The 27,716-nt window shown below is 41.9% G+C and overlaps 2 protein-coding genes across 2 annotated transcripts in view; both read right to left on the bottom strand.

Annotated features, from left to right (window-relative positions):
* The window catches only part of CBR4 (carbonyl reductase 4), a 291,935-nt gene that overhangs the window by 11,740 nt on the left and 252,479 nt on the right, over positions 1-27,716 (bottom strand). The window lies entirely within an intron of this gene.
* Positions 1-27,716, bottom strand: part of DDX60 (DExD/H-box helicase 60) — a 50,885-nt gene that overhangs the window by 16,603 nt on the left and 6,566 nt on the right. The window contains exons 6-27 of the mRNA XM_053403304.1: positions 24,541-24,663; positions 23,134-23,265; positions 22,021-22,206; positions 20,373-20,514; positions 18,138-18,293; positions 17,464-17,572; positions 17,076-17,191; positions 15,920-16,083; positions 15,381-15,633; positions 14,128-14,300; positions 13,659-13,823; positions 12,855-13,004; positions 11,457-11,576; positions 10,054-10,149; positions 9,320-9,435; positions 7,862-8,004; positions 7,568-7,677; positions 7,364-7,468; positions 7,099-7,221; positions 6,597-6,724; positions 4,168-4,320; positions 3,886-3,901 (exon numbers count right to left, since the gene is read on the bottom strand). Coding sequence (XP_053259279.1) covers positions 3,886-3,901; positions 4,168-4,320; positions 6,597-6,724; positions 7,099-7,221; positions 7,364-7,468; positions 7,568-7,677; positions 7,862-8,004; positions 9,320-9,435; positions 10,054-10,149; positions 11,457-11,576; positions 12,855-13,004; positions 13,659-13,823; positions 14,128-14,300; positions 15,381-15,633; positions 15,920-16,083; positions 17,076-17,191; positions 17,464-17,572; positions 18,138-18,293; positions 20,373-20,514; positions 22,021-22,206; positions 23,134-23,265; positions 24,541-24,663 — 2,979 coding nt within the window. The remainder of the gene's footprint in view (positions 1-3,885; positions 3,902-4,167; positions 4,321-6,596; positions 6,725-7,098; positions 7,222-7,363; positions 7,469-7,567; positions 7,678-7,861; positions 8,005-9,319; positions 9,436-10,053; positions 10,150-11,456; positions 11,577-12,854; positions 13,005-13,658; positions 13,824-14,127; positions 14,301-15,380; positions 15,634-15,919; positions 16,084-17,075; positions 17,192-17,463; positions 17,573-18,137; positions 18,294-20,372; positions 20,515-22,020; positions 22,207-23,133; positions 23,266-24,540; positions 24,664-27,716) is intronic.

Raw genomic sequence — 27,716 nt, 5'->3', positions numbered from 1 at the left:
AGCTGGACACCGAGAGGAGTGTGTTTCAAGGCAACGGAGCCCCAGAAAAGGTATGCTGCATTTTGGGCAAGAGAGAAAAGTGAATGCAGAAAGGTTTAATTTCTGGTTCACAATAGCTGCGTTTGAAAAACAACAGCTCTGAAAGAGCAAGCTTGCATACCAGGAATTCCTGTGGTGAGATAAGGAGTTCCGTCCTGAGCAGGTTGCTAGGCAACGTCTGCCAGTTACAGAATGGCTAAAAAGAGCCTGGGAAATCGAAAGTGTATCTGCGCAGCTGTGCAAGGGTTTTGAAAAAACAGCCCAAAGGCTTGCCTGCCAGTGAAGCAGTAAACAGAGACTTTTGGAGTTTTACTGGCTTGAAAAGTGAAAGCTGGCTTGAGATTGAGTGTAAAGCTGACCCTTGGATTCAGCATGGATGCCAAGAAGGGGGGAGCGTTAACGTGTCCACCTCCCCTGAATGCCGTGGTTCTAGATGAACACAGCCGGCATGCTGCACTGGAAGTAAAGGACAGGGGGAGGGATGAACGGAGTTCTAATTCCCCCGCAGATGAAGCTACTGGAAAGGATGCTGTAGCTTTGAATGCTGTGCAGTGTTACAGTTGTGGACAGGCTGGGCATCTTCAGCGGAACTGCAAGAAGCCACGTCAGCCAAAAGGAGCGAAGGGCCGCTCAGCTAAGCCTGAGGCGTCAGGCAAAGGTCGTACCAAGCCTATGGTGGAACCTGCAAAGGCTTTGATGGCGAAAGGAACCACGCCAGATGTTGGGAACGCGTTTATTATCGACACTGCAGCGACGGTTCATATGTCCCCACACAGAGGACTCTTTTCAACGTTTCAGAAGCAAAGCTTCACTGTGACACAGGCCAACGGTCAGGAGCTGGAAGCGGCCGGCGTGGGGACTGTCTATCTTAAGAGTCTGGACTTGACAATAAACAATGTTTACTTGGTTCCTGAATTGAAGTTCAATCTGCTGAGTGTTTCGCAGATTGCAAAGAAAGGACTGAAACTGTCCTACGATGCTGAGAGCTGCAAGATCTACAAAGATGGAGAGTTATATCTTTCTGCCAAACAGAAGGATGGACTTTATTTGTTGACTTTTGCACAAAGTGATTACATGGAATGTAATTCATCTGTGTCTAACCAAGTTTCTCTTGCAGGTGTGAGCAAGAAGAAGACCGGGGTCAACAGAGCATTTCAGCGGGTGTATGCTGATGTGATTGGTCCTCTAGAACCATCTAGAGGCAATGCAAGATATTATCTTGTGTGTGTGGATCATTTCTCTAACTATGTCTGGGTTTATGTGTTGAGAAAACCAAAGGAAGCCTTGGAGAGGTTTCAGGAGTTTTGTGACAAAGTTAAGAGTATGCATGATGCTAACATTGATTGTCTATTCACAGATGAGAAGCAGATTTTTCTTTTACAGGATTTCCAAAGGTTCCTGCAGAAGAAGGGGATCAGACACAAGATTGCTGTTTCAGCGGAAGCGTGGAACAGGGGTGTCTGTGTACGGGTGAACAGAGAATTGCAAAAGGGGATGGAAGCGCAATTGCTAAGTTCACATCTGCCACATGAGTACTGGGCCGAGTCTCTGATGTCGTACTGTTATACGAAAGTGAGAAAGGTTTCAAAAGAGTTGGGAAGTTCTCCTTTTGAGAAACTGTTCCACAGAAAACCTTCTGTTGCCCATTTCAAGGTTTTTGGGTCTCATGTGAGAACAGAAGCTCCAGGTGGAGTAAAGAATGCCAGAGGCATTTTTGTGGGGTATGGAAAGGGTCTCTACAGAGTAATTTTGTCTGAATCTGGTCAGGTGATTCTCACAAAATTTCTAGAGAGTGCTCCTGAACAGGAGAGAGTGATAGTACACACATTTCCCACTGAGGACGATTCAGATGATGATGATTTCACTGATTTCAGCTGTAATGAAAGTGATGACACTGATAGCTCGGAGAGCTCAGTTGTCACAGTCATTGAGAGGAAGTCTCACACAATAGATAGGCCTTCACAACTGAAGGATGAACCACTGTTTACCATTGGAACTAGTTCTCCAAAGAGTCCTGAGACTGGACCAGTGAGCAGAGAGGATCAGCACCTCATACGTAGGTCTGAGAGAGTTACAAAGGGTCAACCACCCAAGAGGTACTCAAAAGAGTTTGCTAACTTAGCTGTTGCATGTGTTGCTGTTGTAAACAACCGAGGACAGGTTGGAGCTGTGTCTAAGTCAGAGACAAAGACACAACAGAGAGTTGCTAGCCAAGGTAATGCAGATGCACTCATTCCTTGGAAACCAGACAACCAGAGAGGTACACTGGGGAAACCAGTGGCGGGGAGTTCCAAGGGTGGAACTGAAACAACAGGGGAGTGTTATGTGTATAACAACTGTTTGTTTTCTTCTCTGGATCATGCTTTGCTTGCTGCAACACGCATTGATTCTTTTGGGGGAGGATGTTACGAAAAAGGAGCAATGCAGAAGCAAGCACCAGGTGGCTGGAATGGTAAACAGGATGTGAATGTTATTGGATTGTCCCGTGGGAAACTGGGACTGTCTGTAAAGTGCTCTGAGAGCCGGATGTTACCTCAGAGCAGCACATGACCCTGTACTGGAAGTACATGGGTGGAGTTTATTCTCTCTCTGCAGTGGGAATCAGAGTGTGCAGACATGTTTCTCTGTACTGGTGAAAGACAGGAATAAAGACATGTAAATATATTTCTGTCTGTCTCTTTCCCCCTCCCTGGGGGAGGAGTGGTGTGTTCTTTTCACGTTTGAAAAGGATCGCCGAAGAGACCTCCTTTGATCTTGCCGGCAGACGCTGGCAGGGGAGGTCAAGGATTCAAGCCGGGCACCTGGAGGGTGGCCAAATTCCTAAGAGCTGGAGGCTCTGCTCGCTTGAATCACGACACTACTATCACTCTGCAGGTGGCAGCTGGTGGGCGGGATCCCTCTTGCTAATCTAACTTCACTTCTTCTCCTGCCTGGGGCAAAGGGGATTGAAATTGCTCTGCCAGACCCTAACACAATGTGTGCAGTACATACAAATGGTTTCAAACACTTGGTCTGCTCCTTTTTCATATATATTTTTCAGTCTTTTTAGATTTTAAAAAATATTTGCTCTTGTTAACTTTTCATGTAGTTAACTTCTAAGGAGCTGCATACTCTTTCAGTCCGATGTTGTGGTCTTTTAATGAGTGCTCACACCTTCCTTTGTGGGCGCCCTTTGTGGGACTGAGCGCAGCACCTTGGGCCACGTGGGACCCACCAGCTGGTTGGGCTGGCCCGCCTCCCTGTCTTAGTCCTTGAAGGTTCCCGCCAAACCTCAGTTAGCCAATCAGCCCTGCAGGGAGGCGGGGCCAGTTGCTTAAATAGGAGGCAGAGCCAGCAGCAACCATGTGGTTGGCTTCAGAGCTTCAGGGAGGGGAAGATTTCCAGACAGAACAATGAGTATGTTGGGCCCCATCCTCGTCTCTTCCCTCATCCTTTTAGTTTAATTTCCCCTCATCTGCTTAATTTAGCCAGGAGCCGCGCCGCCTTGGGTGGCCTTCTCTCCCTGCCCCCATCCTTCACTGCTTGATCCACATAGGGACTCAGCAGCATCACCCAGTTCCTTTATTGGGGAGGGCACAATGGGCAGAGGGGTGCAGGGCCGCCTTGCGGGGCCTCCACTTTGCTCCCAGTGGGGTTTTTTTTGGCTTTTCGGCCATGGGGGGGGGATTGAATGCAGGAAAGGGCAGTTGGTGAAATCATGACATTATTATTTCAACATGAAACACTGAAATCTTATGAAAATATGAAAATATGGGAACAGAAACTCAATTATTAAATGCTTTCTGTATCTTATCTGCCTTTTAAAAAAGAGATATTTGCCCAATGATATGGAAAGGACAAGCTTACCTGTGATCGATCACAGCTGAAAAGCAGAGAGATGCCACCTGCAAATTGGTGGATGTTGCTTGCCACAATTACGAAATTATTATCAAACTTAGTTCAAGGACGCAAGATAATAAAAGGGGTTAATAATCCTTTTGAAAATGGGGGTCTGTCTTAATTTGTTTTATAAAGAGAACAATTGTATCTAAAATGAGTATACTTATTTGATGTGATGTATTGAAATACAGCTTTTTATGCGATAAAAGTAAATTTTGGAAAAAGGAAAAAAAGGTTTATAGCACTTACTCATTTTGCGCCATTAAATATTTTTCTCTCTTTTTACATTTTTTTGTTAGCCATTCTTCTTTTCCAGAAGCTCGGATGGGCTTTTTACTTTGCTTCTCTTTTAAGAATTCGCAGACATTGTGAGCCAAACGTTCCACTTCTTTAATATTGAATCTTTAAAAAGAGGTGTTCCAACTACGGTTATTTGCTGCTAATTAGATCCCTTACCATAAGATTATATACACAACTATTCCAAAATAAGTCCCACCGAGTTGAATGGGGCATTTACCCACATAAGTGGGAATAGGATTGGAGTCTTATATTGTATTTTCTCCCAAAAAACCTCAATAGGCTAGAATATGTTTAGGTAAGCTTTAGTACCTTGTAGCTTCCATAGGTCTACTGTGAATAAGTAATGCCTATGAACTTGCATGCAAATGAATACCTATTAATAATTAGGGCTGTTACTAGATTCAAAAATAAAATCTCACCTTTATCATTTAGTAAATTAACTACAGGTTCTAAATTTTCATGTGCATAAAATCCAGAGGGAGAATGCTGCTTGGGAACTTGCTACTGAATTACTCTTTTCTTTTTTAATTAAAGATTTTCTTGTTTTACAGAAGTATGTGTAATGTCTCTCATATTTTTTTTTTTTACAAATCAGTTCCATTTGTTGAGACAGTAGGGGGAAATAAGGGGTGGAGGGGGGGAAGATGGGTGGGGGTGGGGGTGAGGGTGGGGTCGGGTGGCGTTGTTTCTATTTTGCTTAATGTATGCAGGGTTTGGTGTCAGCGCTGCTCGTGCAGGTTCTCTTATGTTCATTGGTGTTTCTTTGGTGGTGAAAGAGGCCTGAGTTAGCCTAGAGTATGGTTGTTTGTTTGTGATTGGCTATGGTGATCTTTGTTTTCGTGTGTGAGTGGAGTGGAGTGGGTGGGTGTTTTGGATCAGGTTAGCCATATTGATTCGTATGCTGTTGGTGGATTATTGTCGTCTTGTTGGGCTGTGTATGTGATAAAGGGGAGCCATACCAGGGTAAAAGCATCTTCTTCTGTTTGTCCCCGTGTCAGTTTCAGTTTATTGGTTAATTTTTCTAGTAGGGCTGTTTCCCATACTATTTGGTACCATTGGTCCATGCTTACTCCTGAGAGGTCTCTCCAGTGTCTGGTTATGGTGTTTCTGGCTGCTGAAAGTAAGTGGGTTATGAGTTCTTTGTGGTGTAAATGGGCATTGTTGTCTTGGAGCTTCTGAATTACTCTAATGGGCTGCAGTGGGCTCTTTGACTTGCACACCCTTTTCAACACTGGAGTTGCTGTTGCTTCCCGGGATGAGGCAGGGAGGCCGCGAGGTCAGAGCTGTGTTGGTGCACAAGCTGGCACAGCACTCCTGCAGGTTCCCCCACCTATCCCTGACCTCACTGCCACCCTTATCATTCCAGTACGTGGCAGCACTACAGCTCTGACGATACTGCCAACAAGATACCACCTACAGTGCTGGCTGCCCCGGGGAAAGGGTAGAAACTGTGAAGGTAACCAAGCCATTAGCACAACATGCTTACCAGGTTTTGGGGGGAAGAGGCACACTTCTTTGGTTTCTGTCTTTATCCCACCCAACAGGGGCCTACAAGCATTCTGTTTGATCCTCTACTGTTTGTATGGACAAGCTGCTCGTCCCCAACTCTGACACTGCTTATGGTGTACAGTGGTACTTCAGCTTAAGTACTTAATTCATTCTGGAGGTCCGCACTTAACCTGAAACTGTTCTTAACCTGAAGCACCACTTTAGCTAATGGGGCCTCCTGCTGCCGCCGTGCTGCCACAGCACGATTTCTGTTCTCATCCTGAAGCAAAGTTCTTAACCTGAAGCACTATTTCTGGGTTAGCGGAGTCTGTAACCTGAAGCGTATGTAACCCGAGGTACCACTGTATACATCTTATTCGTGTGTAACCTCTGTGTGGAAGGCCCAATCGGTGAATGTGTGACATGTGTTATCCCACTCCACACTCAGTGTAAGACTATTTACATATTTGCATCATCTAGGCAAGGCCAATGTTGAGCTGATTAGTGGACCCAGAGAACCAAAAGTGATAAATGCATTCAGGAGGATTTCCATTCACTGTAGATACGCTCTTTCCTATGCTAACGAATTCAAAATGCAGTGATTGGCAAAGGCAGACAAGGAAAGTGATTATAAATAATCCTCTCCAAAAAAAAAATCAGTTACAGAACTGCTTCTGCTGAAACAGCATTTTAAAGAGACTTTATAATAGTCTGTATCTTAGAGGGAATAACTTTCATTATGAAGATTAAAATAATTGCTGCCTGACCAATAGTCGTTTTTGTTTATTGTTGTTCCCTGCCCCAATTCCAAATTTGAATTATCCACTTCATTGGTTATGTGTCAATTACCTGTACAAGACAGACATATATACCTCCATTGTCTTACTTACAGGAAAAATAGTGCAGGCAATTTATCCATCCGTTTTAGCTTGTCAACAAAATGAGGAAAGTGTTTTCTCATCGCAGCTTCAGAAGAAAAAGTAGATTGAGGTTTGAGCAGCTGCAGCACTCTGTTTGCCTAGGGGTTAAAAAGGGTAACAGCAATGAAAAATTTTCCTTTCCATTTCTGGATGAATTTTTTTGGGTAAGCAGCAATGAATAATGGCACAAGAAAGTACAGAACAAGGTTAATAGTGTTTCAATTTGAGTTCTATTATTCTCTGCACCTTTTTTTTTTTTTTTGAATAATGATCTTTGCTTAGCTGCAGTTTCCCAATGCTTTCTAAAGTGCAAAACTAAAACCGGGGTGGCGGTCTCCACCATTCCTCCTCTGCCTAGTCCGACTTCCTGACACAGCCAAGTAATAGACTGAAAATATTAGAGAATATCTAAGGCCTTTAGAAAATGAAAAGAAGGATGATGCCCAGGTAGAGAGATGGAAATAATAAATACCTCCTTACTGAAACCATGTTTAATCCACATTTCTAGTTCTTCTTTCAGCTGTTTCTCATAAGTTCTTGAATCAGCCTTTGTGATGACCATTTTGTCCTTAAAAAACTGCTCAGGATCCAGTTCCTTGACATCAAAGATCAAGGGGGAAATAGTGACCACAACTGTGTTCTCAAATAAGTAAAATAGTATCTTCTTTTTTTATATAGGTAACAATTGCTCTGTATATTTGAAGATAAACATATATTTGTAAATAGGATGTACTTACATTCGCCCTTGGCCAGTCTGTCCTTGCCTTTACCATAATGTCATACAATATGACAGCTTCTCGGGGAGAAAGAGAAAGGTCCAAGGGAAAGCCGTACTTCTCAATCTGCAATGCCAAATAAATAAGCAAGCACTGAGTAGCATGTTACAAATTTCAGTGGTTATGCTGTTTCTCCATAATATCCCAATGTGATCTTAAACTTACATGATCCACAGTTAATGCAGCACAGGGATGATAGTGATGGATAGTGAAGTCATCATTGTTCAGGGAACATACATACTTTTCTAAATCATTGTATCTCTCTTCATATACCACTGGAAGCAGAATAATCTGAAATAAGTGATCTGGTAATATTTAGGTTATAAAGCCCAACACAAGGCGCTTTAAACTTCAGGGTCAACCTGCTGTGGATTTTTGAAACTCATTCAAGATTTAAGAAGACAAACAGAAAAAAGTAATCTCTCTACTATTGTAAAAGTTTTGATTTTGGGTACATACCTAACTTAACTTTGTATGATGTTTTCTGTGTTCTGACACTCTGCTTCACTTTAACTCCTTTCTTAACGGAAGTGGAATGGTTAGAATTCCGTGCTATTACAGCTTCAGTATGTTGCCAGTATCTTTTTACTGACTGTAGCCATCTGTTAGGGAGGAGGAGAAGAATTACATTCCCAGTATAAACACAGCTCTTTGGGCTCCATCTATCTCAGTGGCAGCCCACGCAGAGCCACAGAGCTGCCTTCCTGACAACAGATGAAGATGATGATTAGGTTGACATGCCAAAATGGCTTCTAAGCAGTTTACAAGTATAAAATAAATCAAATCCATGCACAATTAAAATACACAATAAAATAATTCCACCACGCATCAAAAACATCCATAGTTAAAATATACAATTAAACAAACCAATTTAAAAGCATAGCAATTAAAAGTTTTTTTTAAAAAAGTTTCAGTAATTAGATCAGAAAGTTCTAAGTTCAAGGAAATTATTTCCTAAACAGATGTGTTATCAAGAGCAAGCAGAATGCCTCTACTCATGGAGCATCTCATATTTCAGCAGGGAGAGCATTACACAACACCGTTGCTGCTAATGAAAAAGTCAGCCATGTCGGTGGATTAGGTGTCCTTTGATGTTCCTCTCCACGATTCTTACATGTGTGTAACTAGCCCATGAGAGTTGATGTAGCATTGCACTTAAGATAGTGAGATGTGTTCATGAAAGAGCTCGATTCAGATCTCACCTTGGCTGCAAGCTTGCAAGCTGTTCCTTGAAAAACACATTTTTTCAGGTTTGGTTTACTATCTGAATAGCACTGTACTACCTCACAGAATGATGGGACGCGTGTGGCGCTGTGGGTTAACCCACAGAGCCTGGGATCAGGAGGTCGGTGGTTCAAATCCTTGCGACAGGGTGAGCTCTCGTTGCTCAGTCCCTGCTCCTATCAACCTAGCAGTTTGAAAGCACGTCAAAGTGCAAGTAGATAAATAGGTACCGCTCCGACCGGAAGGTAAACGGCATTTCTGTGCACTACTCTGGTTCACCAGAAGCGGCTTAGTCATGCTGGCCACATGACCCGGAAGCTGTACGCCGGCTCCCTCAGCCAATAAAGTGAGATGAGCGCCGCAACCCCAGAGTCGGTCACGACTGGACCTAATGGTCAGGGGTCCCTTTACCTTTACTTACCTCATAGAACTGCTATAAGGTTTACTAAGAAGTGGTTAGAACACTTGAAAACATTCTCTATAAATGCTAAACATTATTACCGTACTTGTGCTTATTTATTGATTTGTCAAAAAAGCAGCAATCCAGAGGTTCCACATTATCCTTGACGTATGGAGACCTGCAAGCTTTCACACGATGATCTGCACAGTAAGCTGCAGTTTTGGACGCAGCCCTAATCTAGTTGATACAACACTTTCAAAGTATGTTTCATTCAAAATTGTCACCCATCTTACTCAGCAAGATGTTTGGGGTTGCTTATGGTTGCAGAGAGAGCCAAAAATGGACATCGAATCATAACCAGAAGATGCTCCCAAACTTCTGCTCCAATTTCACCTCCAAGACAATGGACCTGAAGAAGAAAAAAACAGGCCTAATATATTAATGTTATGTAATGTGGACATGTTTTTATTCTTTTTAGTACAGAATAGTTGTATGGCATGCTTCCAAAATATCACTGCATTCCTCTAAAGCACCACATTCGGGTTTAGGGTGACTGTACATCAAGTTTATCCATCACCACACCTATGTACCCAACACCTGTAACAGTGAATGGCAACTGCCAATTTATACAAAATAATATAAAGGAATACGCTCATCAGTTCATACAATACAGGCTAACTCTGTTCCTGATGGCAATTTAGTCCTTTCTGAGCCACATCAGAGTGCAGCCCATTTCCTTTCACCCACAGAGCCGTAGTCCTATCTGCACAGTAGTACCTCCTCAATTGTAAATCTTCAAAGCTGAATCTTATGCTATTGGTAGAGGTCAGTGATCCTGCTGGTGTAACTGCATTGGCCTGACCTTCTCAGCACCCCCACTCTGGTCAGCAGCAGTGTTACTGGTGTCTAACTCCTCTCTGCCACACAAGCCATGGGTTCTTGGTCATGCTAGAGCATAGCATGACAGGCCTTCCTGTCAAAGGCTATAGATACTTCATTAATTCTGCCAAAAATAATGCATACCTACCTCATCAAATATTACGTATCGTATCTTCTTGGCCCATTCTTGACGATGAGGTGACAGAAGAAGGATTTCTAAACACTGAGGGACTGTTACCAGTATCTGAAACAAAACATTGATGGACTTTTAGAAACATCCCTGCTAATAACAGGTTTAAAGCAACATGAACACTTTTGGAAAAGCAACTAAATACCAGTGATATCGATATGACTAGATTTTTTGATGAAAAGAACAGTGTAGAAGCGTAGGTATTTCTAGAAAAAGAACACTCAGTCAATGTTCTTCCAACCTAAATCCTCCGACAGAAGCACATTGCCACGTACATCAGTGTAACAGGGCTTCCAACATTACCTAAGGTCAACAGCCCTATTATCTGGTCAACAATATTGTGCCAATCCTTTATGTAATCCTCAATGAATATAGTGGGACTGGGTGATGAGTAAATGTGGACAGGATTGCACTGCAACCCTATGGCAGTGATGGGCAAGCTGGTACCCTCCAAATGTTGTTGGACTACAATGTCCATCATCCCTGTCTATTGGCCATGCTGTCTGATGGAAACAATGACTTACCATGTATAATTATTTGTCTGTGTAATGAAAATTAATTTTCCTAATTCAGCATTGGATGGCTGAGAGATACTGGTCATGGCAACTGCCTGAGTGCTGAAAGGAAGACCTGCTCCCTGCTGCAGGGCCCATTTCCACCTGGCCTAGGGGGAGGGACCTACACTCACCCTGAACATTTGAAAGAGGCTCCTGGGACATTGGTGGAACAACTCTTGGGTTGGGGCAACTGGCTAAAATGCTTTAAAATGTTTTAAACAGTTCTAATTTTGCTTCCTCCATTTTTGTTGGATTGGTGTTGATTAAATGTTTAGTTGGGGTTGTTGCTGCTGTTGGTGGTGGTGGTGGTTTTTATTGATTTATTGGTTGGTTTGTTGCTTGTATAGGATATCTTGTTTTTTAATGTTCGGGGTTTTGTTGTGTTTCATATGTTGTAAGCCACCCAGAGTGGCTGGGAAAAGCCAGCCAGATGGGAGGGATATAAATTAATAATAATAATAATATATGACATTAATAATTGTGAGGGTGTTATATAATAACTGCTTTTAAATGTTTGTTTTAAATGGCAGTATTTTAACTTTTAACCCAATGCTCCTTTAGAAGGGTAGGATATAAATTTAATAAATAAATACATTTGTAATAAGGAAAACCTTGCCTTTGCAAATACTGATAGAGCATTGCCTTTTTATCCAGTTATAGTTTCCTTCCCATCTACTTTCCTTTTTATTTCTTTCCCCATTCAACTGTTTTACATACACTTCCCAGGAGCTTTAACCTAACTAAAAGCATTAGCTGAATAAGTGCCTTGGCTAGCAAAATCAGTAATAGCCACGTATGACTTACCTGGCTATTCAAGGCATCATGACGATATTCTCGAGTGAAAACACCACATAAGGCAACACCAGATGGAAGTGCTTTATCAAATCGATTAAAAATGGTTGCAGACACTTGATTAACGAGAGCCTAAAAGCAGCACATTGGGAAGGCAAGGTAAGATGCGGTTTATCAAAGGAAGGCTTCATAACATACTTCTCTCTGTGAGAACATTCAAAGCATCAGGAGTAGTCTGCTCATTTCTTTGGAAAAGACTAGACCAATCCCATTTTGAGTACAGGCGTACCTTGGATCCTGAACACCCTGGAACTCGGACGTTTTGGCTCCCAAACGCCGCAAACCTGGAAGTGATTGTTCTAGTTTGCAAACGTTCTTTTGGAACCCGAACGTCCGACTGGGCTTCAGTGGCTTCTGATTAGCTGCAGGAGCTTCCTGCAGCCAACCAGAAGCCACGACTGGGTTTTCGAATGTTTTGGAAGTCGAACGAACTTCTGGAACAGATTTCGTTCGACTGCCAAAGTACAACTGTATCCTCATAAACAGAAGCAGGTTATAAATTATTAGATATAAATAAACAATGCACATTGTTGCTGTTAATTAAAATAGTATCCTGCCCTTCCTCCCAAAGGAGCCTAGGGCAGCAAACAACTGTTATATACAGAAAAAAATACAGCCAAATCTTTAAACTATTAACTGCAATTTAACTTAAAGATGAGCGCAATCCTTTACTTGCTACACTTTCACCAGCTGAGTAGCATTAGGAAGAAGTGGAGGGAGGCTCCTGTCAAAAATATACAGGGATAAATTCCTGTACGCATTGTGAAAGGGCTCCAGAGCCTAAGTTGTTCCACTGGTAGAACTGTACCCACATAAAGGCATAGAGTTTTGGGTAAAAGATGGGCATCATGGGGAAGAGAACAGCCTCCCTGATTCTTAATCACCCTCATTGTTTAGACACAGCTACAAACATGTTGGAAACCTATACAGGATCGTGACCTGGCATGGGTAATCTGCGTCCCATTTATTCAAAAATTAAGATGACTTCTCCCAATTCCTGCCACATTTTTATGCACCCCTTGGGATGGATTGGATACAACCATGGTGCATTTCTCTTCTCTTTGAAATGTGACCATAGGTTAAGCCTGTAACTCTTAGTTGCATGGATCAGCTTACAGCATGTATGCTAGGGCTTTTAAAGCTACAGCTTCCTGTTCATTGTAGGGGTGCCGGGGTTCTATATAAGGAAAATGAAGGAAAGCGAGGAAGCAGAGTTTTCAACCTGCATTTGGTGTTTTTGATCCTTATGTTTGATCCCTCTATGACCAGAACCCAAACAATGACATGTTTTATTGCAGATTGTGTGTATGACACATACTTTTTGTGAAGAAGTTCAAAGCTATTACCTACCTTTGTAGGAGCAACATACACAACCACACTTTCATCACTGTCTCTCAAGATTTTCTCCATGCAATAGTAAGAGGCATATGTTTTTCCTGATGATGTCGGAGCAACAATTACTGCAGATTCATTATTATCGACAATGTCAAGAAGTTCTCTCTATAAATAAACAGTGGTGTGAATGCTTGTCAATGATTATCTTGTTCATATAATTGACTTCCATGAATATTTAGCAGCTTCACTTTAATATATAAACGTGTCTGGATAAAGACATAAACATATGCCAAAGCTGCACAGATAAATGTCCATAACGCAAAATATCTGTTGCTGTGCCTGCACAATATCACGCCAGAAACAAAGGCATAGGTGAGGGATGGGAAATTTGTGGACCTCGATTTCTTCTTGAACTACACTACACTGGAATTGATGGTAGTTGTAGTCCAACAACCTCCGGAAGACGACATGTACAGATGTCTCAGCCCCATATACCTGAAGGAGCATCTCCACTCCCAAAGTTCATCCCTGAGATCCAGCTCTGAGGGCCTTCCGGCGGTTGCCCAGAATGGCTAGAGAAACCCAGTCAGATAGGTGGCATATAAATAACAAAATGGCGATGTTGTTGTTGATGTTTTCTTACACCAGCAAACTTTATGGTATGTTTTCCCCAGTAGGTCAAATAACAACTTGGGGGAGGGGTGGATGGATGGATGAACATATTCCTCTGCCACACCAGCTGCCAAAAAGGCAACACCTTACATATACTTTCTCTACAAAAATAGGAAAATTAACTTCACAGCATATTGTTAATAATACCTGCCATGAATCTGGAATGAAGTGTTGCACTCTGGGATCAGGATCTTTTCTTTCTTCTCGCATAAGATAGTGGCCCATGTACTGTAGCTGAAACCGAGAGGACCCCATGCCAACAGCATATTTTGCATGCTTTTGCTTAAGTTCCTTTCTCTCTTGTTCAGATACCTACAAGCATTTAGATATTTCAGTTTGGCAGCATGTTTTAAAATGACTGGGCTTTTCACCCAAGAGCAAATAGTATGAATCAAGTAGAAATAGTGTATCTAATTAAATATATCTTAGCATAAAGTGAGCTAACGCACAGTTCACTTCTGATAAGGTCACTATAACTGCAGTGGCTCAAACAGGTATTTATACAGTTCCAGAAAAAGCTGCAGCCTATACTTTACAAATAGGGCAACTTGCTCAAGAAAATCTAAGTCAAGTACCTTTGCGTTTGCATGCAAGTGTTCCATAATTACACAGTTACCTTGATATATTTTAAAGAAGTTGCCAAGTTGTCAAATCCAAAGTACCAGAGGCATTTTGCAATCTGGTGGAAATCTGTCTCATTCAATAAATCCTTATGGTCATAATTTTCAATCAGTGAGTGGATTCTTCTCATCACTTCAGCTGCTATATTAAATTTTTTCTCAGTTTCACCTTGAGAAGTAAAAAAGCAAACTCACTAAAATTCACCAGACATGGTGATCAAATCCATTCATTAGTTATAATTTGTAAGGCAATTCATCTGAGTAATCAGGTGATAAATGGCACGTTTCCCCCAAGTTTTTCTCAAAAGTAATCATTTTGGAAGAACCCCATGTTCATGGAACCCATGTCATGTGGGAAACCTATCAGATGTAGAAGGAACCTGGAAACCGGGGGTTTGATCTTGTCTATAGTTCTCCAGTAGTGAGAGGAGCCATGTGTTACTGTTTTTCTTCACACGCTAGCCTGAAACCTTGCACAAAAGCAAGGTCCCTTGTAAACTCTATTCTAAATTAAGTGCTGCAGTCAGGCCTCCTTTCAAATCTGCCCCACCTCATCCATATTATTATTATGATGATTATTAAAATTTGTATACCGCCCTTTATCCATAGATCTCTATGTTTAATACCTATTTGGGCTTCTGCGACATCACAGCAGCCAGTTTAGGGTAGACCTTGTAGAAATCACTGGCCTGTATCCGCATTTGCCTGATCTCATGAGCACCAAGCTGCGTACAGGACAGAGGAACAGATGCAACCCTACCTCAGTCTCTCAGAATGTGCTTTCTCTTCCCTGACTAAATATTTTATGGGGAAAGTCTGCACAGGGATTTCTGCACCTGCTCATCTGACCTGGAGTAGAATTGTGCAGTAGAATTGAGTTCTACTTGCAGTCCTATGAAAATCTTCTCTGAGCAATATGGGGAAGGTAAAATAATAATTAAAAAAAATTAAGGTTTAATGGGAAATTGATTCCTTGGGTTTGGAAGTAGTGATTGTGTTTGGAAGTAGTGGTTATACACAGAGCAACCAAAATGAACTTTCCGTGCACAAAGGGAAGGGAAATCCACCTAATATGGGAAATCTGAGCTTTCAGATATCTCATGATCTAAATATATCAGGCCTTGAGAAAGGCCTCAGAATTATATTGACACAAAGAGAAAAGAGGTTATCATTCTCTCTCACACACATATCTATCTATATGTCTGACCAGTGTTGCCAAAAGCAATAGCCACTTCATGCACCCTCATACCTGCTGCTTTGCAATGTTCTGTCCACAAACCAAAGCAAACATTTAGTGCTGCCATTTCAGCACTACATTTCACAGATGCACTTTGACATTTTCCCAGAAAGACTTCTAGATTCTTAATTCCAGAGGCCATATTTTCTTTAATGTTGTTTTCAATAGTCACTGAAAGGGCTCTCCAGCGATGCTCTTCTTTTCTCTCTTCTTCTGCTCTTTTCCTTTTCTGGTTCTCCTCAATAATAATTTCTGCTTTTGTCTTCTGTGGACAAAAGGAGTTAACGGCAAATCAATAACTCTCATTACATTTCAGCTCTTGGTAGGATCCCAGTTCCATAATGTGTTTATGCATGCATGTAATTCTCCTCCCACCACCCACCCCCAAGAAATGCAACAGAGTGGAGGGAAGTGGGCTTGTATGCAGAGACCCTCCAAACCCTTGGATCCAGCAGATGTTAAAATATAAGCCAGGCTAGCTTCCTGTTGAGGTGATTATGTGGGTGATGAGGCATAAAGAAAAACAAAGAAAAGAGAGCTCTGGCTCTTACTTGGACTTTCTTGCTTTTTGTAGCATAAGAAGAAGCCTTCTTTGGAGAATCTGGCTGAGGAGCAATTTTCTTCGAAATTGTGCCTTCTAGGGATTCCCCATAAAATCGTTGAAAGGTTTGCAGTTTTTGATTCTGTCGTAAGGCCCGTCGGTCTTTCTTTTCTCCTTCAAGACACACAAATGCATCACAGTGCCCTTTAACATCACCATCTTCCCTAAATGGCACTTCAGTGATCAGAAACCAGACTTCAAGGAGATGCCCACCTCCTTTGTGACTCTAAGCCACTGTCTCCTTACTCCAATTACTCTTTAATTCATTGTCTATGTTTTCCTGTCTAGCTGCTTTTCCTAATAGATGGGTCAGGGCAGCTACACACATTTTCCCAATTCTACTCCCTGAAGGCAAGAAAGGAGTACCACCCACTACTGCAATGCCATTTTCAGCTTGGCACAGAAAAGCAGGAATGTCTCTGCTCACAACTAGAACTAGATTCTGCATGGCTAGAGTCAATTCTACTGGGCACTGGAATACATGGGATGTAGCATCATCTGGAACACATCACCAGTGAGGAACCCATCTTTAGTTATCAGAAATTTGTTGGCTGGTAAAAAAAAGTGATAAATAGGCCAGACTGCAGAATCCACAGCAACAACATAACCACAGTGATTACATAGGATCGTGATGGTTGGGCACACGGAAGGTTCTCTCCTTCAGAAACATGGAATTTTAACTTTGGAATTATATACTTAACTCTATAAGGCAAAACTTTAACATTAAAGAGTATAGACACCCAGATGATTTTTCCTATGCACGTTCATGTCTATTTTCTTAAGAGTAGCCATTTCTTGGACAACTTAAGTGTGAGTACAGTGGAACCTCGGATGTTGAACTTAATGCATTCCGGAAGCCCGTCCAGCTTCCGAAACATTCAAAAACCAAGGCTCAATGGGGCAGTCAGGAAGCCCCATTGAGAAAAAAGAGAAACGTGCCTCAGAAGTGTTCAGCTTCCGAGGCACGTTAAAAAATGGAGGCATTTACTTCTGGTTTGTCAGAGTTCAGGAGCTGAAATGTTCAGCTTCCGAGACGTTCGGCTTCCGAGGTTCCACTGTACTGTAGTTGTCCGGGGACTTGGTTGCAGCAGTTTTCTTGTATTTACCCCAAAATCCTTCACTTGTCCTGTCATAATCATCACTGAGTGGCTTTCCGGAATGCCAGTGCAGGAGTTCATCGAATTCTTTTTGTTTTTTAAGCGAGGTAATAACAGGATCATCACTAAGAAATAAAAATATTGCATATGTGGCATTATTTAGTAATGATTAAATAATAAAAAACATTCATTGTGCAAATATTCTATCAAAGCCAGATCCCTATGTATTTCAGGGTTAGGGAGCCTTCAGCATGGAAAACCAAATGCGGCCCTCCAGAACTTCCTATCTGGCCCTTTGGCCCTCCCTTTTACCAGGCCAAATTCCTTGGTAGATGAGCATTGTTAAATAAATATATGTCCATTCTTGAATATCCAAAAAACTAAAAGAGATACATACGTTTTTAAAAATGGCAGTTCAGTTAAAATATTCCCAGCAAATTCATCCACTATGGTATTCATCACTGGTATAAGTCCAGGTTTAGGAAACATCCTCTTCGATTCCTTGTCTTTACCAAAAATAAAATCATTGTTGTTGAGAAGATTACTACAGCAAGAAGTGAAAAGTATGAATTCAAGTAATACTGTGTGTATATATGTATGTGTGTGTATGTACGTAATAGTGTGTGTGTGTGTGTGTGTGGAAAAGTGCTGGAAACATTTTAGTGTAATATAAACATGCACTGCTGTAGGAAGGTAAAAAATATATATAAAATTGTAAGAAATACAATCATAAATGCAAACTGTGACTGGTCCCTAGTATGTGGGTAAAAAAGAAAAAGAATACACTACTCACTGCATTATTATGGGAAATCATATTTATCAATGTTTACAATAATTATTGCATGCCAAAATTATAATGACTGCATTGTTATATGATGCTTTACTTATCATATTATTATCAACATCCCACAGTATGTAATATATAGAATTAGAATTATATTATGTGGTAATCCAAAGAGCTGGAAGAGCCCAAACCCTGCTGATTTAGGAAACCTGAGGTTACAGCATCCTTTGATAGGTGGCCATTCGGAGTCTGCTTTAAAAACTAAACGAATCCCAGAAGGTTGTTACCTTTTCCAGATAAACATTTTTCCTCAATAAATGTTGTAGAAGTTCTTCGTAGAGGAAAAGGTGCTCCAAAATCACATGTTCCAGAGAGTTCTGTGATATGTTTCCACAAAAGTTCATAGTCCCTATTCATTTTTGCTCCTGTATCCAAATCAAACCCTAATTTAAAAATGGTAAGAAAATTAGCAGTTCAAAGAAATGTGTATTTGGAAATAGAACTTTTATTTCAAAATTACTACTGAAATCTCTAAAGACGTGATCCTCTTTTCTTCCACACACTACCCTTAAGATATATTTTTTTAAGACTCAAAAGCTTTCTTTGTCCCAATCCCCACCCACTATTTGTGTCTTGCCCAACACGGAGAAGAATTTTGAAAATTTGTGTCTCATCTTCTGATTGCTTTCTCAGACAGGCTCTATGGCTTAGGCTACTGAAAGCCAATGGAAGAAATCCCTGTCTACTATATACTCTACAGTCCCTAAGATGCCACCCACCCACCAAAGCAGGAGGACAGAGCAACAACACTTCAGCAACTTATTATTTAACATTTTTATTGCATTTATATCCTGATTTCTTCCTAAGATCTTAAGGCAGTTTGCATGACATCTCCATTTTTATACGTTGAAAAATTGTGAATGACCCAAGGTCATCCACTAAGAAACAATAGGAAGTCATTTGCTGGTCCAACTCAGGAGAAAAATGCACTTGATTGGCCCCGGTTGGGGCATAGGCGTGCACAGCATATTTCATTAGGGTGTGCACCCAAGGATTTGATTTTATTTCAAGGAAAGAAAAAGGAAGAGGAATGACAATACCAACAAATAAGGACAAGGAAGAGGAAACGAGGCAAAAACAACCACAAGAGTAGTGAAGACACCAAAAAAGGAGATTTTTTTCTTGCAGAGGAAAACACTCATGCCAAGTTGACTAAAGGCAAGGCAGATCAACGGAGCCAAGGGCAGGATGGCTCCTCTTCTCCATACTTGCGTGCCACAAAGCATCCCCTCTCCCCAATAGGTCTCTCTCCAAAAAAAAGTGACAACCAGAGTTCAGAGGGAGGCAGGGCCATGAGACAGAAACAGACACAGGCAGAAGAAAAAGGATGGAATAGAGGTACAACTTCTGCTGCTGCTGTCAATCACCCACCACTGCCTCTAGAGACAAATGCAGGCCAAAGATGCAGATTCATTCCAGCCTTTCTAATCTCCCTGCATCTCTTTCTGTCTACTTCCCTTGATCCCTGATTTTTAAAAACATTCTGGTGTGCCTGGGCATACCCCCTGCACATGCCTACAGTTAAGGGTTTAGATGTAACACTAAACTGTGGTTAATAAAAAATGGAAATGAAAGCTTCTGATCTCCTCCTTGTGGTTGCACCAGAGCATGACCCCAAGGCTTGCTGCCCTGTATTCCCATCACTTTTCATGCTATCTAAACTGGTCCAATATGAAAATTCTGTGATTTAGTGTTCCCCAAAGAAGAGATCCTATCAAAGTACCGTATTCGTCGCCCTATAGGACGCACCTTTTCCCCTCCAAAAATGAAGGGGAAATGTGGGCGAATACAGGCTTTCGCTGAAGCCTGGAGAGCGAGAGGCTCTCGCTCTCCAGGCTTCAGGAAGCCGCCGGCCTCCGGAAGGTCGCGCAGAGCTGCCTGCCCTCCCGGGGTCCGCGCAGCTCTGTGCGACCCTCCGGAGCCTGGCGCCAAGCCGCGCCGGCCTCCGGAGGGTCGCACAGACCTGCCTGCCCTCCCGGGCTCCACGCAGCTCTACATTCCAAAGCCTCGGGTACGCTGAAGAGCACGACCAGGCTCCGCACAGCTGTCCGCAAGCCTGGGGAGACCGGCGAGGCTCCCTAGGCTTGCGGATAGCAGGCTGTTCTGGGGACTGGGGTCGGGGGAAGCGTCAGCCCCGTGCCTGGGGGGGGAAATAATTTTTTTTTCTTTATTTCCCCCCCCCCAAAAAAAACTAGGTGCGTCCTATAGGGCGGTGCGTCCTATGGGGCGAAAAATACGGTAAATATTTGTTCTCTTCAATTGCCTACACAACTGTCAATCTCCCATGACACTGTACTCATTGGGAAACATAAAAGATGAAAACCCTGCCTCCTGGACAAAAGAAGAGATGTGTGAGATAAGGCTTCACCTATCTCAATGACAGTCTGCAACTCCATGAAGGCCTTGCTTTCATCATGAAAACTCTGGGCCTAAAAATATAATAACTGGTGTGAATGGAGTACCTGGGCCTTTTTCCAGTCCATAATAAAATGCAATGTTCTTCAACAGGAGATCATCACTTAAATCAGGCAGTGTAGAAAAATCCACGTTCTTCAAGGCCTGAGTTGCAAGGCATTGAAGAACATGAAATTCACAAAGTTTATACTGAAAGGAGAAAAGAAAAAATCTCAGTAAACTGCACAACATAGGGTTCGTTCCATTTATTCAAATGGCGTCAATGCACAATATGGAAAGAAAACATTTTCAATTAATCAGTATTTAACTCTCCAGCCTAACTGTACACTATGAGGGGTAAAACTATTGCGTTAGAGGAGTTCTTTTTCTGAAACACCTAAATTTATTTTTCATGGCTACAGGTGTCTAAATATTATAAAACTGGTCAAAGGCCCCATTCTCCCTTTCCAAGAAAGCTTGTCCACGGACAGAAGGACCAATGGTAATTCAAGTCTTGGTAGCTGGGAACAAGGAGAGTCATGATAGGCAAAGCACCATGCTAAGATAAACTGTGCATCTACATTTATGCATCTCTCCACAATTACTTGCTCTACAAACTAAAACAAGTGGGAGCTTTCCTCACACCTACTGCAAATAGCAGAGGGCCCAATGTGAATCAAGACCACAGCAGTGACAGCAGTTTCTCATATATTTGCTAACTGCATGGTTGGCATCTATTCCAGCACCCCAGCTGTTATGGCACATGAATACCCAGGATTATTCCCAAACTTAAATGTCTCAATTCATAAACATAAAGCACTTGCAAATAGCATTCAAAGTGTGATACAAAATGCCCATAAAAATGAGCAGTGAGTTCATAATTTGGTCCTAAGCTGCATCATTTGAAAATGTCTTTTAAAAACATACATGATCATCAACAGCCATAAAGGATTGGGGCATTGCATAGCCAGCCAGATCTTGGCTAGATGACAATGATCTGGCAGTAAAAGAGGCTTTCTACATGAAGGTGGGACACGGGTGGCTGTGGGTTAAACCACAGAGCCTAGGACTTGCCGATCAGAAGGTCGGCGGTTCGAATCCCCGTGACGGGGTGAGCTCCCGTTGCTCGGTCCCTGCTCCTGCCAACCTAGCAGTTCGAAAGCACGTCAAACTGCAAGTAGATAAATAGGTACCGCTCCGGCGGGAAGGTAAACGGCGTTTCCGTGTGCTGCTCTGGTTCACCAGAAGTGGCTTAGTCATGCTGGCCACATGACCCGGAAGCTGTCTGCGGACAAACGCCGGCTCCCTCAGCCAATAAAGCGAGATGAGCGTCGCAACCCCAGAGTCGGTCACGACTGGACCTAATGGTCAGGGTTCCCTTTACCTTCACCTTTTACATGAAGGTGGGGAGGGAGAGGCATGAGCAAAGTTGCCAGGTTTCCTCTCCCACGCCATTCAGCCTAAGGGCAGTCTGAGGCCTTCATTTGCCCTCATAGATGATGGCATATACCCAAATTTGATTGGCTACATTTTCTCTCTTTGCCCTTCCAACCATTTGACATACACACTGAAAAACTGGCTTCAGAAAAGCACTTTCTTAAGAATGTTCCACAAATCCAGCACCTGGCTTTAGTTCTTACCTGGTTAATAAAATAATAAAAGGTGGCCAACGCTTTACTGTAATAATATATTGGAAGTAGTCATTGCAGCGCCTACCTGTTGCATAAATCTCAAAGTTTCCTCATTCCAGCAGGCATTGATGAATCTCACCCGCGATCGTTGAGAAAGGGGCAAATGATGTAGGAATACCACACTGAGGCAATACATCCGTAGAAGGTCTCCAACATCTTCCAGGGTTAACACTGTTTTCTCATCCAAACTCTTCTTCTTCTTCTTCTCATTCTTTTTGAGAAGCAAAAACAAACAGGTTTTTTTTAAAAAAGAAATACACCCTACAAATCAAATTCCTCTAGTTTCCCATTTTTCAGCAATCAGTTGTAAATATAAACCTGTCAAATTACATCAAGAATCTCCCAATTTTAAAAAAATTAATTTACTGTAAGTCTATTTTGGTGCTTGTACCTAGCAGTAACAAACATCAAGCCAGAGCCTTAAAACCCTGTCAAATGGGCAACTTTATTTATAGTATAGTTAATCCAAACTTTACCATGTTTTAATTGTTATGGTGCTGATATTCTGCATAAGAATTATTGTCACAATAATTCTATCATGTATCTTAAATCAAATTATATGATGATACCCATAAACAATCAGGGTAATGATGTAATATTTCAAATATTGTGGGGGTCATCAAAAGCCACTGAAAAAACTCTTGGGTGGTGACAGCAGCTCCACGCAGGTTCAGCAACCGCTGAATGTGGATAAACCCAATTGCACAGAGTATTCTCATGCTAGCACCATGTACTCCTTGTAACGGTTGGTAATGGCACTGGAGCTCAAAGGCTGAATGTGGAAAAGTCATAACTGAGGTACTGCCAAAAGTAGGAAAGAGGACCAAAACAACAACAACAACTCAAGTGCATACAGGAATATTAATTGCAAAAATGTACTACTGTTCAAATGAAAGTATTTTTTTAAAATAATTTCTTTAAGCATAGCCAATGTTAGCCTGTTGCAGCAAAAACAATAGAAACATCACCAATTTAATGATGGCATAAAGCTTTTGTGAACATAGTCCCTTAAATACATGCCAGTTTGGAATTATTTTTCATAGATCTAATGAAGTGGACTGTGATCTATGAAAGTTTATGCCATATTGAATGTGCTAGTCTTTGTTGTAATGTATTTGAGTACACAGCGGGTTCTCACCCCTTTTGCAGAGCTAGTTGGTCTTTCTAGTACTTGCATGTGTGTTTCCAGGACTAGTGAGCAGGTGATGATGCAGACAACATACCGAAGATCTTTTGTTTCCTTCTGGAATTGGGCAAATTTTCTATAAGCCTGACATTTCAGAACATATAATGAAAGATGGAAATGTTAGTAAGTATTTTTGTCTTTAAAATCTAATTCAGAAAAGGATTCTATTTTTTTAAGAGAAATACACTTAGAAGCTTGAATGACTTCATGTGTGAATAAACTGTTATGATTCAATATTATCTCTCCTGCTTAAATGAAATCCTACAAAAGTATATTGAACTACAAACAGTTTTGCTTATTGATGATCCATATATACAGATGAGCTTTTGGGTTCATTCATTTCCATGTCCCTTTTTACAGCCTCGGTCCTGTATACCTGAAGGAGCGTCTCCACCCCCATCATCCAGCCCGGACACTGAGGTCCAGCTCCGAGGGCCTTCTGGCGGTTCCCTCACTGCGAGAAGTGAGGTTACAGGGAACCAGGCAGAAGGCCTTCTCGGTAGTGGCGCCTGCCCTGTGGAACGCCCTCCCAGCAGATGTTTATTGCCTTGACAACTATTTTACTTTTAAAAGACTACTGAAGGCGGCCCTGTTTAGGGAAGTTTTTAATGTCTGACACTGTATTGTTTTTAATATTCGGTTGGAAGCCACCCAGAGTGGCTGGGGAAACCCAGCCAGATGGGCGGGGTATAATTATTGTTGTTGTTGTTGTTATTTTGATGAACATAGTACAGTATATTTATGATAAAGAAAGCTTACAGGATACAGGTTTTGGTTTTACCCTTGACTATGTCTGTTTCTCCACATCCTTTCTGGAGTTTCAAGTCTAGTCCTGCATGTGTTACAAAGATGTACATCTGTAGCACTATTTGAGTAATTGCAGCTGCGTGCAGGGGTACAGCCTCCTCCTAAACTTACCCTGACACATGTTTTACATGTCTAGGCTCCACACAAAGGGGTCTAATTTGCATGGGGAGCTGCTTTTGCATGGGGAGTAGAAGAGGGTTCCTGCTCCAGACCTTCTGCACACTTAATACATGGAAGTTGGCAGGGACACAGCTGAAAGCATGGTCTCGCTCTCCATCTGCTCCCATGCACTTGGAATCACATGTGGGAGAATGTTTAAACATGGTTTGCATTTGAAACATTTTCTGCTACTTATTTTGAACGCTTCCCTATAAGCAGGGAGAAGAACACAGAAAAGGGTCATTCTCCTTTCCTTCTTTTCTTACAATTTTCTTGGTGGAGTTGACTGTTTTAAATATCGTATTTTCAAAAAAATTCAGCAAATTAGAAATACAATGATGACGATGATAACAATGGGAGAACCAATTCGTAAGCAATGAAAAAACCTATTACCTTTCCTGCCAAAGCATCCAGACTTCGACATCCACATCCACAAAGAAAACCACATACTTTTGTACCAGATTCCTTCCAGTACTTAACCAGTGATTGACAGTAACGTTCAAGGTTCTTTTCATGCTTAAAAGAAGAAAAAATCATGAGCATAAATTGTGCTGCATAATCCAGCCCACATTAGCACTCCTAAATCACACTGATTTCCCACTAGGATAAAGTCTTTTGTTAATTATTGCCCTTAATCATTCAATACTTGTGTGTAGAGCATTCCCAGGATTAATTTAGAGAAGGGAGTCACACATTTGGACCCTGCAGCTACCAGAAGAGAAAGCCCAAGGCACAAGATGTGTAGCAATGCTGTGTGATCAGGGCATCAACGTAATTGAGTGGATCAACCGCTTGGAACCCCTACGCTTAAGTAGGACCCCACACTTTGCACTTTCAATTCAGACAAGTAGAGGCAATGTTTAAGAAAGAAGATGCAAGGTTGGGAGTGGGGTTAAAAACATGACCCTGCCCCAAAGTGATCATAGCAATGCCTTACATGTGAGGAACACATGAATAGGGTTGCTATAATCAACACATCATGATCACATGAGTAAAGGGCTGCCTGTAACTTTGCACCTGCCCATTCAGCTCCACCCATGACCTGTGTGCCAGGCAAAGGTCTGAAGAGAAAGACAGCTGTATTCTCGTAGGCTCCTTCAATATGACTGAGGGCACAGCAAAGGTCTCCTGAATTCCTGAAGGTGCCTACATGGGTATACATTGATTTTATAAGGTTCAATTGACTGCCCTATATAAATCAGGAAATAGACTTTGAAAGCTGCTACTCTTTGTATAATTTGTTGTTGTTGTTTAGTCGTTTAGTCGTGTCCGACTCTTCGTGACCCCATGGACCAGAGCACGCCAGGCACTCCTGTCTTCCACTGCCTCCCACAGTTTGGTCAGACTCATGTTTGTAGCTTCGAGAACAGTGTCCAACCATCTCATCCTCTGTCGTCCCCTTCTCCTTGTGCCCTCAATCTTTCCCAACATCAGGGTCTTTTCCAGGGAGTCTTCTCTTCTCATGAGGTGGCCAAAATATTGGAGCCTCAGCTTCAGGATCTGTCCTTCCAGTGAGCACTCAGGGCTGATTTGCTTAAGAATGGATACGTTTGATCTTCTTGCAGTCCATGGGACTCTCAAGAGTCTCCTCCAGCACCATAATTCAAAAGCATCAATTCTTCGGCGATCAGCCTTCTTTATGGTCCAGCTCTCACTTCCATACATTACTACTGGGAAAACCATGGCTTTGTATAATAGTTCTAAGCAAAAAGGTCCCAACCATTTTTCTTAAGATGATGCACGTACAGGCGGTGACCATTTCGCACTGGGCTGCTGTTCCTGGCGCCCGCACACCTCACCCTGTTCTGCCCTCCAAAAGAACCCACGCGTCGGCAAACACACGTCAATTGGACATGCCCAAAATGGTTGCCGCTGTTATTCCATTGTGGGCATGAGAGAATGCCTGTTTAAGAGCAGGGCTTGCTATATTCAGTTTTTATATATAATTGCACATTTTAAGAAAAAAGGGTTAGGGTCCTTTTGCTTAGTACTATTGTTTTACTCATATGCTAATTTAATCAATTACTCAATAAATTAAATAAGATTATTATATCAGATGACAACCCTAATTAATAATCATGACAAACAAGATAAAATTGTGGAAATCTGTTTTATGCTAATTATACTATCTTAGTAATTTATCCTCGTTGTATGTATTCTTGACTATTTTACTGGATAATTATTTTCTGATTCTGCCCATTCAAATTGCATGGCACACATTCATTCATTAAGACAAGACTTTTAGAAAATGCAATCTGTACATCATAAGTGGGGAACAGCTGGTTCCCTTGGCAAATCCAATGTTCCCTTTGGAGAAGAGTCATGGCTCAACGGCAGAGAATCTGGCTTACATGCAAAAGGTCCCAGGTGTAATCCCGGGCATCTCCAGGTAGTGCTAGAAGAGACCATGATCTGAAAACCTGAGGAGTCACAGTCTCTCAGCAGAGACAACACTGAACTAGATGGGCCATTGGTCTGACTTAGTATAGGACAGTTTCCTATGTTCCACATTCACCATGGTGTTCTGAAGATGGGAATGGAGAGAGCATTTGGTCCCTGCCATTGTCTGATGGTGCATCCAACTTGCTGAAGCTAAGCTGGTTTGGAGAGCACCTGGGAACCTCATGTTTACTGCCTTGAGCTCCATGACTAAAGAAAGAGGATATACAGTGGTACCTCTAGTTACGAACTTAATTTGTTCTGGAGGTCCATTCTTAATCTGAAACTGTTCTTAACTAGAGGCGTGCTTTCACTACTGGGGCCTCTTGCCGCCGCTGCACCGCCGGCACATGATTACTGTTCTCATCCTGGGGCCAAGTTCTCAACTTGAGGTAACTCTTCCAGGTTAGCAGAGTTTGTAACCTGAAGCATTTGTAACCTGAGGCATTTGTAACTCGAGGTACCACTGTATACTAAAGCAAATAAATAAGCAGATTGGAGGAGCGCATTAGGCAGAATTTTCCAGTGTTAGCCATCATAGACAAATTCTAAGTGCCTGATATTCTTTTATTTTCCTACATAAAACATTAAAAGCCTAGTAAAGTTCACAACATAGTAGCAACCGCAAGGATAACAATGCGCTCTTCACATGACATGTTCATGTACTCATTTGTTTCCAATGATGACACTTACTGAATTGGGAAATGCATACTACTAGGAGGGACGTTTTGGTTTAATCACTTTTAGTTATGGTTGCATATTTTTATATAGTATTTGTTTTATATGTAAGTTACCCCTGGGAATATGACAATGCATAAAGTAGCAGTTCAAATTATGTTTTTGTTCAAGGATTCCCCCCCCCCTTGATTTTCCCTTAAATTATGAATAAGAGCAAAGTCAAGGAAAACATTACCTAATGTTAAAGTTGCAAATACTACCCTGTTTTGATCCTTACCCCTAAAAATGATAGTTGTGTGTGATCACACAGGAAATGCCTCAGGGTTGTAGCTGATGAAGCCAAGGATTGCTGTGCCATGCAAGAGGCAGCACTAGACCCATCATTAGATAGAGTGAAGCTGCCACCTCAGGCCACTTCTTTAGGGGGTCAACAAAGAGCAGCCAATTGTTAG

This window comes from Podarcis raffonei, chromosome 9 (assembly GCF_027172205.1).
Source record: "Podarcis raffonei isolate rPodRaf1 chromosome 9, rPodRaf1.pri, whole genome shotgun sequence".
Classification (NCBI taxonomy): domain Eukaryota; kingdom Metazoa; phylum Chordata; class Lepidosauria; order Squamata; family Lacertidae; genus Podarcis; species Podarcis raffonei.
Note: the sequence above shows the minus strand (reverse complement) of the source record. Positions and strands in the feature narration are given on the sequence as shown.